This window comes from Aedes aegypti, chromosome 3 (assembly GCF_002204515.2).
Source record: "Aedes aegypti strain LVP_AGWG chromosome 3, AaegL5.0 Primary Assembly, whole genome shotgun sequence".
Lineage (NCBI taxonomy): Eukaryota > Metazoa > Arthropoda > Insecta > Diptera > Culicidae > Aedes > Aedes aegypti.
In genome coordinates, this window is record NC_035109.1 from 153,043,926 (window position 1) to 153,061,899 (window position 17,974).

General features: G+C 38.6%; 1 protein-coding gene across 21 annotated transcripts in view; it reads left to right on the forward strand.

The window, feature by feature from the left end:
* Positions 1–6,270: 6,270 nt before the first annotated feature.
* Positions 6,271–17,974, forward strand: part of LOC5577947 (proline dehydrogenase 1, mitochondrial) — a 91,680-nt gene continuing 79,976 nt past the window's right edge. For 3 of the 21 annotated variants that reach the window (XM_021848733.1, XM_021848712.1, XM_001663569.2), the window contains exons 1-2: positions 6,272–6,731; positions 6,915–7,637. In XM_021848733.1, coding sequence (XP_021704425.1) covers positions 7,200–7,637 — 438 coding nt within the window. In that variant the 5' untranslated portion in view covers positions 6,272–6,731; positions 6,915–7,199. Of the gene's footprint in view, positions 6,732–6,914; positions 7,638–17,974 lie in introns of all 21 variants that reach the window. The other 18 variants (XM_021848720.1, XM_021848721.1, XM_021848728.1 and 15 more) reach the window with 18 other exon arrangements.

Sequence of the window (17,974 nt, forward strand, 5' to 3'; positions counted from 1 at the left end):
TTATTTTAACCCCTCTACCGGCAGCTTCATTTTTTACCGCTAAAACAATATGCAAAACGCGATAACTTTTCTGTTTCTCGATATTTTTGCACCATTTTTTCACAAGATCTCAAAAAACTCTTCTAGTTAAAGAATCCGTGTCGATATTATTCATTGGTGATCTAGTTTTGAAGATATTCCGATGTTCCTTGGGGGACCGACATTCTCCATATAAAATGTCTTTGGTAGCCATTATGTTTTGGTCAATTTATCAAAAAAATAAAATATGTTTTATACAAGGCCAAGTAATAAGGAGCTACACTGATAGACAAAATAAAGTGCCCACCTCACCAGTTTTCGAATTTCTCTCATTGATTTGGTTCAAATTAAAGTTAACACACTTAAATGTTTTTTGATATTTTATTTTTAATATTCTTTTAAATTTGCACTTACGAAAATTTGATGAAAAAAGAGTTTTACTTAAAGAAAAAAAAAACAATTTGTATTGAAAAAAAAGTAGTGACAAAAAAAAAGTGCCCACTTTCTTCTTGACCCCAGAAAAGATGATTTAAGAAAAATAAAAAGCAATTTTATAGTTAATGTGTCCTCTTTTGGCCTTAACGACTTGCTGGAGGCGCTTCGGCATGCTTTTCACCAGGTTTTGTAGGTGTTGTGGTTCTAGTTCTTCCCAGACGCGCTCCAAGGCTTCAAAATAATTATTTTTGTTGGTAACACCAGTTTTGTCAACCCTGGCATCGAGAATCGCCCACAAATTCTTGATGGGGTTGAGGTCTGGGCTTTGTGGAGGCCATTCCAGCGGTTTAATCCGACAAGACCGGAAGAAAGACTTGGTCTTCTTGGCAGTATGCTTCGGGTCGTTGTTCTAGAGAAACATGAATTTCTCTTCAAGGCCCGTCTGGATCAGCGAAACCTCCAGATTTTCCCGCAAGATGTTGATGTAGGAATCTGCCGTCATTATTCCGTCGATTTTCACGAGGCTTCCTACTCCACTCCATGAAAAACACCCCCAGGCCATCACATTTCCTCCTCCATGCGTCATCGTTCCTTGGATGTGGCGCTCTGCACTACACACGAGCCCGCCGCTTTCGGTTAAACAGCTCGAGCATCAGGAACGGTGACGCATGTAGGTGTGATGTGATGAAATGTCCTTGAAGAGAAATTTATATTGCTCTAGAACAACGACCCGAAGCATACTGCCAAGAAGACCAAGTCTTTCTTCCGGTCTTGTCGGATTAAACCGCTGGAATGGCCTCCACAAAGCCCAGACCTCAACCCCATCGAGAATTTGTGGGCGATTCTCGATGCCAGGGTTGACAAAACTGGTGTTACCAACAAAAATAATTATTTTGAGGCCTTAGAGCGCGCCTGGGAAGAACTAGAACCACAACACCTACAAAACCTGGTGAAAAGCATGCCGAAGCGCCTCCAGCAAGTCGTTAAGGCCAAAGGAGGACACATTAACTATTAAATTGCTTTTTTATTTATCTCAAATCATCTTTTCTGGGGTCAAGAAGAAAGTGGGCACTTTTTTTGTCACTATTATTTTTTCAATACAAATTGATTTTCTTTTTCTTTAAGTAAAACTCTTTTTTCATCAAATTTTCGTAAGTGCAAATTTAAAAGAATATTAAAAATAAAATATCAAAAAACATTTAAGTGTGTTAACTTTAATTTGAACCAAATCAATGAGAGAAATTCGAAAACTGGTAAAGTGGGCACTTTATTTTGCCTATCAGTGTACACTGAAGAAATCAAACAAATCGGTTCATTATTTTTGGAGAAACTTAAAATTACGATATGAGGTTTTTTAAAGTTTTCAAGATCTTTATTTGTCCATCGTGGTACCAGAAACATAAATGCTCATTACTCAAAGACGGCTACACCAAATTGCTTCGTTTTTTTTACAACATACTCGCATTAATGTATCATTCTGTGGAGTGAACTTCCGAATACGATAAAAATTATGTAGCCTGAGATATTTACGTGGGTTATGGCTACGCGTCGGTCCCCCGAGGAATTTTGGAATATCTCCGAATCCAGATGACCAATCATCAATATCAACATACATTCTCAAACTAGAAGAGTTTTTTGAGGGCTTGTGAAAAAAAACGGTGCAAGAATATCGAGAAACAAAAAAGTTATCGCGATTTGAATATTTTCTTAGCGATAAAAATTGAAACTAATGGTAGAGGGGTTAAAACATAATTTTACGCAATTGAATTTCATTTTGTTCAAAGTGGTTCAAAGTTTGTTCATGAGGTGCAGAGGCAGTCATTATATTGAATCTACAGTAACTCAAATTCATATTCGAATGGGGAAGATGGGGTAAAAGCGTCCGACGGGGTAAGACCTCCAGTTTGGCATGAAAATAACGATTTTCATGAAAGTTCGCCAAGCACTATACTTAGTTTATAAACATGTCTCCTCTCTCTCTGCTCAAGAGTAGCATAACACCCGTTGCTAATGGCAACCCAAAATTACAGTAGAAAATTTCCCAGGCTGCAAACGGGGGGAACGCAGCTCCAAATAGAAGATATTCATATTAAACATATTAACGAATTTTACAACACTCCTCTATTCATACATAAATAAAGGTACCGTTAAAAGACCACACGGTAAACTTTCAATGAACTTTTCCGCGAATTTTTAATAAAATTCATTGTGGACCTTACAAAACTTGAAAGCTGCTTAAGATACATACTCATCTTTAATTGATATAAACATTGAATTTCCTAACAGTCTCATTCGATACTTTAAGTACCATAAAATCATTTATTAACGTATTTTTACTTCCTAGCAGCCTCTTCTTTTATTTGCCATTTCCAAGTAACATTAGTAGCTGAACAATAGTTTGTTAAACTGAAATAATCTTAATACCAATTAGTTCAGTTCTTATTCAGCAAAAACGTTCGTTGGGATTACGTCCCCCCTGGAAGTCTACCTCTCAGCTTATCGTTCTATGAGATTTTCCACAGTTATAAACTGAAAACTGTATATGATAGGTGGTAACTCTGACAAATTTTTATCACATCGTTTTCGCTCACGTTTGATGATTGCAATCAAACATCGCCTGAAGATACCTTTTGTTCGCAACAGAACGTTAAGTTAATTATGATTAAACCAATATGTAGAGTTCTTACTGGTGGGTCAAAATGGATGATATGTATCACTGGTTTCGGTGCTTACAACGTTTTTCATAGCGCCTTCTTCATGCTTCAAAAGCCATGTTCTGTATATGTTGCTGAGTTAGCAGCTATACATTACGCCTTTGAGTACAAGTTCTCTCCCACCCGAGCACTTCTTCATTTTTTTTTCGATAGTCTAAGCTCTCTGGAGACTGTTCGGTCAATGGAGCACTCAGCGTACACGCCAAGCATTGAGTGCTTCGCCAAATCGCTCTTACACTATTACCCTAGCTTGGGTCCCTTCCCATTGCTCCATTCCGGGTAATCAGAAAGCGGACTCTCTGGCTAAGGTAGGCGCTAAAGAAGGCGATGTTTACGAGCGTCAAATCGCCTTCGATGATTTTTTTTTTCATTGGCCCGTCGGTAGACCATGATTAGCTGGCAACAAAAATGGAGAGACGGACGAATGGGTGGATGGCTGCATTCCATATTTCCACAGGTGTCGAAAAAAAATGGTTTAAGCGGTTGAACATGAACCGTGATTTCATTCCTGTCAGTGTCGGCTTATGTCCAATCACTACTCGTTAAACGCGCATTCCCACCGTATTGGGCTTTCAGAAAGCAATCTCTGTGTTTGCGGCGTGACTTACCAGGATATCGAACATATCGTATGGGGATGCGGTGAGCATCGTGGCATTAGATCTGAACTGACTGATACTCTCCGGATCCGAGAAAACTACAGAAATCTGTTAGGGAAGTGTTGGCGGGCCTTGATTTGGAATATATGAATTTTATCTACCTGTTTTTGAAGCGTATCAATATCCGAGTTTGATTGTCATTCTTTCCTTGTTTTTTCCTTTCCCCCTTCAAATTGTCCTCTTCTCGGCGTGTCTTCCACAAACAGTTTCTGTTTAGTTTCGTTACAGATCTGGACATCCTGTCCCATCAATATAGTAATCTAAACAGCTTAAGGAATCCCGAAAAATCCTTCCCTTTCCTGTTGTATAAATGTATTTACTAACCTCAAAACCTCCTCAAACTAACATAGTTTTTAAAATAAATAAATACAATATTTAAAATATAAACAATGTAGAAAAGAAAAGATTTCGGCTCTGTTATGCCCTACGGCACCCGTGCCTGCCAAATAAACGAGTTAAGTAAAACAAACAGTTTTTATGCTCAAAATTGTTCTGCTTTGTCCGGGCGAAAATCTATCATTGCATTACACTTGCTATCTGGATTGTGATGATAGATTTTTATGAAGATTCCTTTGTATTTGAACAAAAAAAAAGGTTTTCCGTTTTTGATAATTGCTAACGATTGGATGGATTCTTGAGGCTTAATGGCTAAGAGCCACGAAAGGTGTTCTCATACGCTTTCCGATGGATTCCTAGGATTTTTTTACATAAAATATTAAATCCAGAATAGTGCATTTTTTACCTATAGAATATTTTGAGGCAAAGATTTTCTGAAGGTTAGACCTGGGAGGGAGAAACCGATTCAAAATGTCTGTACATCAAGGTGAGACGGATTTTGATGTCACGAACTGTCACTGTGAGCCCAGATCTTGAAGAGTATACAAACATGGTAAAAGCGCGTAATTCATCAAAACATAATTGTGCATTTTACCAAAGTTGACAACAATCGGTTGAAAATCAATTCCTGCACATCCAAAATCTATGTCACAATAGCACCTTTTATATTGATTGAATATAAAGTATTCAAACACGCATCTTTTAACTCTTTTCGACAAAAATGAAAATAAAATGCACAGAAAACTTTGGCCATTTTCGCATGTTTGTCCAGAAAGATCGAAGGTGCACAACAAATGAAAACTGGCAATTTTCCTCAAGCCTGCCTACACTGAACGAAAGCTCCTGTCTCAAACTGAATGATATGTAATTCAGATGGCTGAAAATATCTGTATTCTTCATTTTGAATGAATATGTTAACATATGATGCATCAACCTACTACTGAACGGAAATCATCCAATTTAGTAATGAATATAAGTATATATCGGTATGACAATGAGTAGATAATTGAATAACTATAACACAAATGAATATTTTGCAACTAATGACAGATTTTATTTCCTACCATGCCCCGAATTGAAATCATTCAATTATTGTATAAAACGTCATGTGGCGTATGAATGGTCCTTAATATCGAATCATTCTTGCATACATAGTAAATATGGCGGTTGCGGCGTGGTCAATATGCGAATTGTAGAACGAGTTTGTGTAGATCTTCAAGGTAATTACGTGTAATAATGGAATATATTCAGGTTTTTAGCATCTATTGTATTCGTAGCATCTACGATTTATTTCGAGTGCCACCAAGAACCCCAGCAACAACAGAACCAAGGATTTTGTATTCAATCAGCGGGATGGAGTCACGGCATGTAGCTTACGAACAGGCATCTGATCCTGCAGTCTCAATATTTTATAATGTTTGAATATTACTTATATTGTGCAGCTAAATAAAACATGTGATAAAAAGCAGCAGTTATTCATTATTCTTTTCTATTTTGAATTATTCGAAATTATGAACTATGGGTACGATCGGGATTGTTTACGTTTGCGTATGATAATCACTCAGTTTTCGATATCTTTAACAAAGAAGGGAATCAGTTCAAGACTGAATGATTTTCATTCGGTGTGATTTGTAAACAAGATGATTTTGACACAGATGAAAATCATCTTGAATGTGTCGGAAAATAGGTATGGGGCTCAGATGAAGCAAAATCATTCAATACGGAGCGGGAGATTTCGTTCAGTGTATATTGCAGTTTGGAAAAGTGTTGTTTCATATTTCGTGTGTAGTATCTGTGTCTCCCTCCCAGGGTTAGACCATAAACTAAAACCCTTGCCAAGGAAAATTTTAGCTTTATTTAAGTTTGATAATATCGTGATTCGTCTGCTTGTTTTTGTTTTTGCGGACCGCACAAAATAAGATCAATAATTGATAAACCAGCCCACTTTTGCTGTGTCGCTCGGTTTAAGCGTGCACTCTCTCTCCCCGTTGCAGCCAGTCACTCACAACGGGACCGTCGTGGCGACGGTGAGTTCCGTGAGTTCGCGTCGAATCCGAACCCGAAGTGCGAGCACCGCGACGCAACCCATCCAGTAGGCCGCAAGTGAAAAAGAAAATTTCGCTCACTGTCTGTGGATTCGCGGTCGCGTTCGGAGCGTTTTTCAGAGCCAACTTTTCTCTCGGAAGTTTAGTGTCCTGTCAGTCAGTGTGTTTGATCAGCAGTGAAAAATAAGCAGTCTGGTGAAATATTGCGGCGAAAAGTGTCCGAAAGGTGGAAAGAAAAGCACAATCCGTTCCGACAATCGTGACCACAGCTTGGAGACTGCGGAAAATCCGAAATTTTCTCGGTGTCAATTATTAACTCTGTGTCTGTCCGTCTGTCGTTGAAAAACGGAACGCGAGGTTGTCATTTTACGCATTTGATTTTTCCCGTTTCCAGAGTGGAAGTTGCTTTAAAAGTGTGAAATTCGTGCTTGCCGGGATTGTGAGCTGCCACCGGTGGTCCAAAAAGTGGCCATTCGAGTGAAACAGGAGGAAAAAGTGTTTACGTAATTTCGCTGAATTTTCGTTGTGTAAGGGTTCATTCAAATATTACGTAACGCAAAATTTTGCAGTTTTAGACCCCCTCCCTCCCCCACGTAACAGCTTTTGTATGGGACATTTTAATTTTTTGTATGGACCGTAACACTATGTAAGACCCCCTCCCGCCCCCTGTTGCGTTACGTAATATTTGAACGATCCCTAATGTGGTGAAGAATCGAATCGTGTTCTGCCTTCCGTATTTCGGTTCTGTCTGTGTGCCAGAAGAGAACAGCAGTTGCCAGGTTTTTTAGTAGCGAAAATCGGTCTCCCCCCTCGGAATCCGTGTGCGCGACGGGGAAGAAGAAAGACGGTCTTGCTTGCTAGTATTAGTGTTGGCCAAACGTCCCATCCGTTTCCCGCCCCCCTATCTTTCTTTTCGGAAGCCGAACAGCGAGTGAGACAGGACCTCTTTTCATCAGGAACGGTCGGTGGCAAAAATAATTGGTAAACATTGTGTAATGGCGTTTCTGCGTTCCGTCGCTCGTTGCAATAGTCTCGTTTCGCGTAAAGTGTCCTCCACGTCTTCGGTGCTGACCGCCGGAAGTATCCCTCCTGCTGGCAGTTCGCCACGTGGTATCCTTTTAAGTGATGCGTTAAGTGCCGATCCCAATCAGGCTTCATTGAGCTATCTTAGCCAGGTCTTGGCCGGAGGACATCTGCACCAGCGTCGGTTCCGTTCGGTAGCGGCCACTGCCACCTCAAACCGGGCCCATGTCGAGTCCAAACAGCAACACCAACAACAGAACCCTCCCAGCTCGCCGCAGAGGGATCCGTTGGACGTCGGGTTCAATGATCCGAACGCGGCCTTCAAGAGCAAAACCACCTTCGAGCTGATCCGGGCCTATTTCGTGTACTTGCTGTGCTCGTCCGAGTTCCTCGTCGAAAACAACATGAAGGTAAACGTTTTCGGAACTTGTCACTTTGTAGATATTCTAAGCCCTCCCCCACAAATCTGATTTGAGTGTTATACTTGGATCTTGCCAGACCGTCATCAGAACCACACTGTTGTCCTTCCCCATCAACCTTATCTCATAGCTTGTATCCAAATTACATTTAAATCAACCTCCCATCTGATCCAAGAAACATTCATTACAACATCCCATAAAAAAACGATAGCAATCGACAACTTGTAGATACCTAAAGATAGCCGGGAAGCTGCACGAGACCATTCGATTCGAGCCGGGCAAACGTCTCGAAAGGATTGTCTCTTAGCAGTGGTTCCCAACATATTGTGGTAACTGAACTGAAAAAAAACTCTTTCAGTAACAGAAATATCACTTTGCTTATTCTTGGACATTGAAGGAGCCTTCAAAAACGCTTTCTATTCGACTAGTCAGATACAAAGGAGTGAAATGTATTCTAATTAAAGTTACACCGGGAGTTCCTCAAGGGTCTCATTTGGGTCCATTATTCTTTATTTTGTACGTTAACGACCTTGTCTTCATTCTTAAAAAAGGTCAAGCTCTCATATTCTGATTGATGAAACTGTTTCTTGAAATAGTAAACGATGATGCACTGCATACCTTTTTATATGTTTTATAAGGACTGTTCATTTTATAAAGTGGACACTTTGTTTATGCTATATCTTTTTTATTTATTGATAAAATCGTAATCGGTTTTCTGTGTATCGTTGACCTATTATTCTAAAATGCTATGAAAATATAAAATCTTTGAAAATGCTTTTGGTTGAAGAGCTAAATAGTTTTTCCAAAAACTCTTAAAAAAAGCTGTCCGTCAAAGTTTAACATTATTTTTCGCAAAACAAAAATCCTTATTTTTATGAACAAATTGTATGTTTGTATCCTTTACTATTCTACTAAAGGTAAAGCTTTAAAAATATCAATTATATTCCACCATTCTATGACATTAGGTAACTTTAGTGATTTACCCATTTATGGCCAAATTTGCTGATACACCGTCCTTTCACTCCCAGCAAAAGAGAAAAGTAAAAAGCGTGTTCAAAACTAGTTTGGATTACTAAAGAAACTATATTAGTATAAACGAAAGCTAAATCGTGAGATTAAACTACAGTCTTAAGTATAAATTTTACTGTTTATGGTCGTTTTACTAAAAAGTCACATACTTTTAAAATCATGAACGCATATTTATCGATCTACAGCAAATTGTAAACAGTTTTCTCCGAATTTTTCAATTGGTAATCACAGAATAACATATTATGAAAATAATATGTGGAAAATAAAATCGATTTTATTACAGCAGTGTTGCCAATTTTGATGATTGTCAGTGTACTTTGATAGGTCTTCTAAGAATAAAGCAATTGTGTTTCTGTTGTGCTTTGAATGTGACGTGGGGACTTACTAAGTAACTCTATGAAGGCGTAAGTTATTTTTCATATTAATACTATATTAGGACTTCCGTCAGGACGTACTTTTACACAAAAAATTCTACTCATATCAATTCCCATCAAATTAAAAAAAAATTCTTTAAAAATATACGGGAAAATTGATTTTATTATAGCTGTGAAATTGTTGCTCCAAAAATAACTTGATTTTTTCCATCAGGCTTCTGATTGATGATGCTTTCGAAGAACAAGCCTTTTTTGAAAATAGAAAATATAAATTATCGAATTTTCCAGCCAATTTCTTACAATCATTGATTTTGATAACCTCAAAAAATCGACCGATCTAATTCGTGTGAAATTTAATTATTTTGGAGAATTTTTATTATCACAACATTGTACAATACTAGTCGAACGATGTGCAAAAAACCGATTGAAATTTAATTGATTAATAAGAAAGATACAGCATGCACAAGGTGTCCACTTTATAAAATGAACAGTCCTTAAATGGTATAATAAAAGCCTTCTCCAACCAATGTAATTCTATATTCTTTATTACAGTGGTTCCCAACCCTTTTGAAGCTCTAAACACATCTCTAAAATGAAAAATCGATGTTTGTGAAAATTTGTCTTACGTCTCATAATTCCAAGAGTCCTCATTGAGAAGCTTCCACAAGGGATCTTGAAGTAATCAGGCCTGGTAGCGAATCACCTACCTGAGCAAACCTGGAATTATCAGGGAATTTTATTCAGGATGGCCACTGAACCTGGAAAAACGGGAATTTGAATACACCGGGAAAAAGACGGGAAAACCCGAGAATTTGAGAAGATCACCGGGAAAATCGTTTTGAACGAACATCTTCAATCTGTAATCTACAAATCAACTTCCAAAATATACAGAAAGTAGTTATGTTTAATGATATAGCCATGAGGCATCCGCAATTTTGAACAAATATCTTTCATTTAATTTAAATTATACTATGCTAGGGGAATTAGGGGCATAATGGACACGTTAAGCAAATGTTTTTTTTAAGACTATAAAATGGCAATACTTTTATTTTACCACCGACTAGGTTTCAAGTTTTATGTTAGTACGACGTGCTACTTTTATTCATAGTAATAACAACCATATCATATGTCAGAAAAGTGAGATAGAAAATTGGGTCGAAAACAAGGCTAATAAAAAGGTATCGGGACAAAATGAACACTTGCGTGAAATTTATTGTTTTCAAAATATTTAATGACTGTCAATCATCCGATACATAAAAGATCTCTCCCTCATTCATCATAGCTAAATAGGATCTCTCTGGCTTCGTTATTTTGCTCAAACATTAGATTCTTCTATCATCTTGCTTATATGCCAATTTTGAACAGAGAAAAACATAAAGTCAAAATTCACAGAACAATTGAATCAATAAATTAACTTTTATGCCGTCATACATTTTAAATGTAACAAAGATTTCATGTAGTGAATGAACTTTTGATGAAGTATGCTTATTCTCAGAGATCAAGGGGGTGTATATTTTGCCCCGTGTGTTCATTATGCCGCTAATCCCCCTACATGACGTTTTTAATCAAAGTTTAATTACTTATTGCAGATTGGTTTAGCACTCTTCTGTAGTTGCTGAATACTACAAAGCTTCAAATATGTCACTAGTTATCAAATCGACAAAGTTCTGAACAAGGGCTAAATTACGATTTTAATAACGATGATAAGATTTCTTAAGTCTTTACATTCTTTAACCAAAATAATCATTAAAGTCTCTTTTTTGCTTATCTTATTTGCAGTAAATTTTGATACAAGATTCAGCATGCTCCAGAGAAACCTTTTGAGACTATTACGAGCCTTTTCAACTGATTCTCCAAAAATTTCGTCTCAGATTTCTCGAGGAAAACCTTAGTAATTATCCTAGTGGTTTCTAGAGGTATCTAGAGATTTCATCTGGAATACATTCAGGGACTCCTAGAGGGATCTCTCCAGAAATTCTTTTAGAGATTCCTCTACCAATTCTCTCATATTTGTGCTTTTTTAAGGTTTGGCTTAGATGCATATTCACCTTAAGGTGAAACATCTCAGAAATCAAAGATGACCGTCACAATGGCCGACTTGTGCCCCTACTCACGTTTTCAAAGGCACAAAACTGGAGAAATAGTTAGCAAACGTGTCTGATCTTCTTATTTTAAGCTTTCTGCTAGTGCACAAAGCCAAAATAAAAAAGTTCACTGTTGTTGGATGCTTTCTTCGCGAGATTTGTGCCTTTGAAGTTTTAGTGCAATCTTAGAAGTTGATTCGAAACTGTTCCACCTTAACCCTCAAAAGCCCGGGACGAGACTTGATTGCTTCAAATGGCTCGTTCTCGGAAACTAGACCACCAAATTTCAATCTGTTTGAAGTAACATCAAGGGGAAGAGTGTGGCTAAAAGATGGTATGCCCAAGATCCCCTTTTGACCCGACACATCAAACTTCATGATTTTACAAAACAAGTTCATTCAAAGGCATTTCAATGATTTCAAAACGGATTGGCCACTTTCTGGAACATTTCGGGACTTTGGTGTCCTCAGGGAAGTGGCCACATTTCGAATGATTCTGAAACCATCCTTGCGACACATCAAACTTCATGATTTTACAAAACAAGTTCATTCAAAGGCATTTCGATGATTTCAAAACGGATTGGCCACTTTCTGGAACATTCCGGGACTCTGGTGTCCTCAGGGAAGTGGCCACATTTCGAATGATTCTGAAACCATCCTTGCTACACATCAAACTTCATGATTTTACAAAACAAGTTCATTCAAAGGCATTTCAATGATTTCAAAACGGATTGGCCACTTTCTGGAACATTTCGGGACTTTGGTGTCCTCAGGGAAGTGGCCACATTTCGAATGATTCTGAAACCATCCTTGCGACACATCAAACTTCATGATTTTACAAAACAAGTTCATTCAAAGGCATTTCGATGATTTCAAAACGGATTGGCCACTTTCTGGAACATTCCGGGACTCTGGTGTCCTCAGGGAAGTGGCCACATTTCGAATGATTCTGAAACCATCCTTGCTACACATCAAACTTCATGATTTTACAAAACAAGTTCATTCAAAGGCATATCAATGATTTCCAAACGGATTGGCCACTTTCTGGAACATTCCGGGACTCTGGTGCCCTCAGGGAAGTGGCCACATTTCGAATGATTCTGAAACCATCCTTGCGACACATCAAACTTCATGATTTTACAAAACAAGTTCATTCAAAGGCATTTCGATGATTTCAAAACGGATTGGCCACTTTCTGGAACATTCCGGGACTCTGGTGTCCTCAGGGAAGTGGCCACATTTCGAATGATTCTGAAACCATCCTTGCTACACATCAAACTTCATGATTTTACAAAACAAGTTCATTCAAAGGCATTTCAATGATTTCAAAACGGATTGGCCACTTTCTGGAACATTCCGGGACTCTGGTGTCCTCAGGGAAGTGGCCACATTTCGAATGATTCTGAAACCATCCTTGCTACACATCAAACTTCATGATTTTACAAAACAAGTTCATTCAAAGGCATTTCAATGATTTCAAAACGGATTGGCCACTTTCTGGAACATTTCGGGACTTTGGTGTCCTCAGGGAAGTGGCCACATTTCGAATGATTCTGAAACCATCCTTGCGACACATCAAACTTCATGATTTTACAAAACAAGTTCATTCAAAGGCATTTCGATGATTTCAAAACGGATTGGCCACTTTCTGGAACATTCCGGGACTCTGGTGTCCTCAGGGAAGTGGCCACATTTCGAATGATTCTGAAACCATCCTTGCTACACATCAAACTTCATGATTTTACAAAACAAGTTCATTCAAAGGCATATCAATGATTTCCAAACGGATTGGCCACTTTCTGGAACATTCCGGGACTCTGGTGCCCTCAGGGAAGTGGCCACATTTCGAATGATTCTGAAACCATCCTTGCGACACATCAAACTTCATGATTTTACAAAACAAGTTCATTCAAAGGCATTTCGATGATTTCAAAACGGATTGGCCACTTTCTGGAACATTCCGGGACTCTGGTGTCCTCAGGGAAGTGGCCACATTTCGAATGATTCTGAAACCATCCTTGCTACACATCAAACTTCATGATTTTACAAAACAAGTTCATTCAAAGGCATTTCAATGATTTCAAAACGGATTGGCCACTTTCTGGAACATTCCGGGACTCTGGTGCCCTCAGGGAAGTGGCCACATTTCGAATGATTCTGAAACCATCCTTGCGACACATCAAACTTCATGATTTTACAAAACAAGTTCATTCAAAGGCATTTCGATGATTTCAAAACGGATTGGCCACTTTCTGGAACATTCCGGGACTCTGGTGTCCTCAGGGAAGTGGCCACATTTCGAATGATTCTGAAACCATCCTTGCGACACATCAAACTTCATGATTTTACAAAACAAGTTCATTCAAAGGCATTTCGATGATTTCAAAACGGATTGGCCACTTTCTGGAACATTCCGGGACTCTGGTGTCCTCAGGGAAGTGGCCACATTTCGAATAATTCTGAAACCATCCTTGCGACACATCAAACTTCATGATTTTACAAAACAAGTTCATTCAAAGGCATTTCGATGATTTCAAAACGGATTGGCCACTTTCTGGAACATTCCGGGACTCTGGTGTCCTCAGGGAAGTGGCCACATTTCGAATGATTCTGAAACCATCCTTGCGACACATCAAACTTCATGATTTTACAAAAACAAGTTCATTCAAAGGCATTTCGATGATTTCAAAACGGATTGGCCACTTTCTGGAACATTCCGGGACTCTGGTGTCCTCAGGGAAGTGGCCACATTTCGAATGATTCTGAAACCATCCTTGCGACACATCAAACTTCATGATTTTACAAAACAAGTTCATTCAAAGGCATTTCGATGATTTCAAAACGGATTGGCCACTTTCTGGAACATTCCGGGACTCTGGTGTCCTCAGGGAAGTGGCCACATTTCGAATGATTCTGAAACCATCCTTGCGACACATCAAACTTCATGATTTTACAAAACAAGTTCATTCAAAGGCATATCAATGATTTCCAAACGGATTGGCCACTTTCTGGAACATTCCGGGACTCTGGTGCCCTCAGGGAAGTGGCAACATTTCAATTGATTCTGAAAGCATACTTTCTGGACGATAAAATATCATACAATAATTAAACATTGTAATATAATATAAATGAGATAGATTTTGTGACAAAGATTGCGTTTTTCTCTCTGTTTACCTTTTAAAATAAGGCCTTTTCAATTTTTCGTCTTGAAATAGCAACCAAAGTCAACGAAAGCATCACACGACAGCATGTTTAGCTGTCTTAGTTATAACTCATGTAGCCGTAATCTGATGTGTTTGTAAGTGTGCTTTTGTGTGGATTTGTTATGCACGAGTCGGGTAACACAGTAAAGATTGCAGTATACAATTCCTGTTCGCCATATCCATCGTTTCGAACTCAAAATTTAAATAATTAAAATGGCAGATGATTTTGGTTATGACTTTAGTGATGAAGAAGAGGATTGTATTTCGGATCACACAATATCCGATATTGATGACTCGGACGAGAGCGATGATGGGATGTCAAGGTAAGTTCAATTCATTCCAAATAGAGCTGTTTATAACATATATTTTTTACAGCCTCAAACCAGGTCGAACGCTTGTAGGAAAGAACGGAATGACTTGGTCTTCCAACGTCCCAAAAGATCGAGAACCATGTGGAATATTCGATGATTCCAAAATTGGACCTGCTGAACATATGCGAAGTTTGAAAAGTGCTGCACAAGCGTTCAAAGCGTTCCTATCGGAGGCAATCATTGAAGAGGTAGTTTGCTGTACAAATCTATACGGAGAACGTTATTACACCGGAAAAAATCAAGCATGGTGGAAGCCTGTGAGTATCAATGAAATGTGGGCATTCATTGGAATCCTCATCGCCGCTGGTAGGAATCATCAAAACAACATGAGTGTTGCCACTATGTGGTCTTCAAATAGAGCATGGTCAATTGATTTTTATCGGCTTAGTATGTCCAAGAACCGATTCAAGGACATCTACGTCGTTTTGCGGTTTGACGATGTCTCAACACGTCCGGATCGATTCAAATGCTCGAACGATAGACTAGAGCCAATCCGAAAATGCTTTGATATTTTTGCACAAAACTGTCTGCGCAACTACATTGCTCCCATCAATCTCACCATTGACGAGCGCCTGTGTCTCTTTAGAGGTAAGAAATAATAATTTATTATTTGAACCATCATCTAAACCAAAATTTTGTTTTTCTTGTTACTATATTTTAATGTCATGACCACAACACCTAAGTGTCACTTTTTTGCTAAAATTAAGTTTACTAAACTGCCCATAACTGCATATACGTCACATTCGGTATTTTTGACATCTCGGTGTTATTACCGTGGAGAAAAACTACTTTCGATCAACTTACTAAAATCTGTCGGAATGTTCTAGAAAATTCGAAAAAAATACCAAGTTGTTTTGTCACATTGATAATTATAACCGCATAACAGTCACATTGCGATTATAAATGAGCCTCGTTATGTTATTTGCTATTACACTTTCTATCGGAATTATTTTCTGAATATTCACCCAGCATGCGATACGAGTTGTACGAAATATCAGCCTCAAATAAGCACTTTTTATTTCTTAGCCAGGGATTAAATCCAGAGAAAATTGAGGGAATCTCTCACATATCGCTTTCTGTAACTATCATAATATGCAGACATTATTAGAGATTATTTATCGTATACTGCTACAACTTTGATCAGATCGGGGAAATAGCAGTGCATGATAAAACTCCTCTACACATTTGGATATGTGCCACCGCTGATGGTTACATCATCAATATCCAAGTATACACTGGTAAACAAGGGAATGTTCCAGAAAAAGGACAAGGTATGAGGGTTGTGAAAGACCTTGTCGCACCCTTTCACGGAACGTGGCGAGAAGTGACTGCGGATAATTTGTTTACCAGTACAGATTTGGTTAACTTCTTATGGGAACAGCAAATATTATACGTCGGTACAATGCGCTCGAACAAGCCAGCAATCCCACCAGAATTTTTGGCAACGAAAGATCGGGATCCCGGCAGTGCTTTGGTTGGATACAATGGCCAAAAGTCTCTCACATCGTACTATACCAAAAAAGGGAAGAAACCAGTAGTAATGCTGTCTACCAAAGAGTTTGATGAGCCGAATGGAGTGGATGAAAAACCAGCAGTCATCCAGTATTATAATAAAACCAAAGGTGCCGTGGACGTAGGCGATCAAATGACACGGAACATGACGGTTTCACGACGGAGCCGTGTATGGACCAAGAAAATATTCATGGAACTCATCGACATCGCTTGCCTTAACGCCTTCATCGTATTCACTCATGTATATGCAGATTGGAGAAAAACTTCAAACGAACGACGATCATTATTTTTGCAGAGCTTGGCGGAGGAATTGACGGTTCCTTACATAAGAGATCGGTTAGAAACCGGACATCTCTGCGCTGAGCTCACGAAAGACATAACCGACTTCATTGATGGATGCCACTTGACGCAAATCTGTCCATTCTGCAACAGTATCGCAGATGCAATCTGCAGGTTCTGCAAATTGAAGCTGTGTAAAGTACATTGCACTGAAAAAGAATTTGTGATTTGTCATTCATGTGCACAATCCGAAGAGAAGGAGTTGAAGCATCAAGCATTCCTGAAGAAAAGTCGACGATGTAAGAAATGCTCTAAAAGACGAATTTCATGGGGAAACAGATTGTGCTGCGGCTGTGGAGAGATTGTTTGTCGAAACTGTAGCGTAGAAAAAAATGTTCGATATTTGCAACACTTGCAAGAAAAAATAGATTGAATAAAGCAGAATTTTTGTAGATGATACTTCAATATTTGTTTTCTTTTCAATATTTGCATTGTTGAAATTTTACAGTTGATACAGAACAAAAGAATTAAATGGTTGGCAGATTCATTTACTAGTATTGCATTCATTCAATTTATATATTGGGAGTTATAAGACTAATAAATTCGAAATTTTCAGATCTTCTAAATGCTGCCTTCTCTAATACCTACTTTTCTATTACTGAATGTTACTGAAAGTCAATGATATCCTCTCGAACGATCTTGTTTTGTAAAATCATGAAGTTTGATGTGTCGAAAGGATAGTTTCAGAATCATTCGAAATGTGGCCACTTCCCTGAGGACACCAGAGTCCCGGAATGCTCCAGAAAGTGGCCAATCCGTATGGAAATCATTGAAATGCCTTTGAATGAACTTGTTTTGTAAAATCATGAAGTTTGATGTGTCGAAAGGATAGTTTCAGAATCATTCGAAATGTGGCCACTTCCCTGAGGACACCAGAGTCCCGGAATGTTCCAGAAAGTGGTCAATCCGTTTTGAAATCATCGAAATGCCTTTGAATGAACTTGTTTTGTAAAATCATGAAGTTTGATGTGCCGCAAGGATGGTTTCAGAATCATTCGAAATGTGGCCACTTCCCTGAGGGCACCAGAGTCCCGGAATGTTCCAGAAAGTGGCCAATCCGTTTGGAAATCATTGATATGCCTTTGAATGAACTTGTTTTGTAAAATCATGAAGTTTGATGTGTCGAAAGGATAGTTTCAGAATCATTCGAAATGTGGCCACTTCCCTGAGGACACCAGAGTCCCGGAATGCTCCAGAAAGTGGCCAATCCGTATGGAAATCATTGAAATGCCTTTGAATGAACTTGTTTTGTAAAATCATGAAGTTTGATGTGTCGCAAGGATGGTTTCAGAATTATTTGAAATGTGGCCATGCAGGAGGAGATTCTTTCATCCCTTGCAATGATTCCAAGGGTTCCGAAATCTGCCCCGTGGCCTCTGGATGGCCAAACCATGTCCGTATTATAGTATATAGCAAG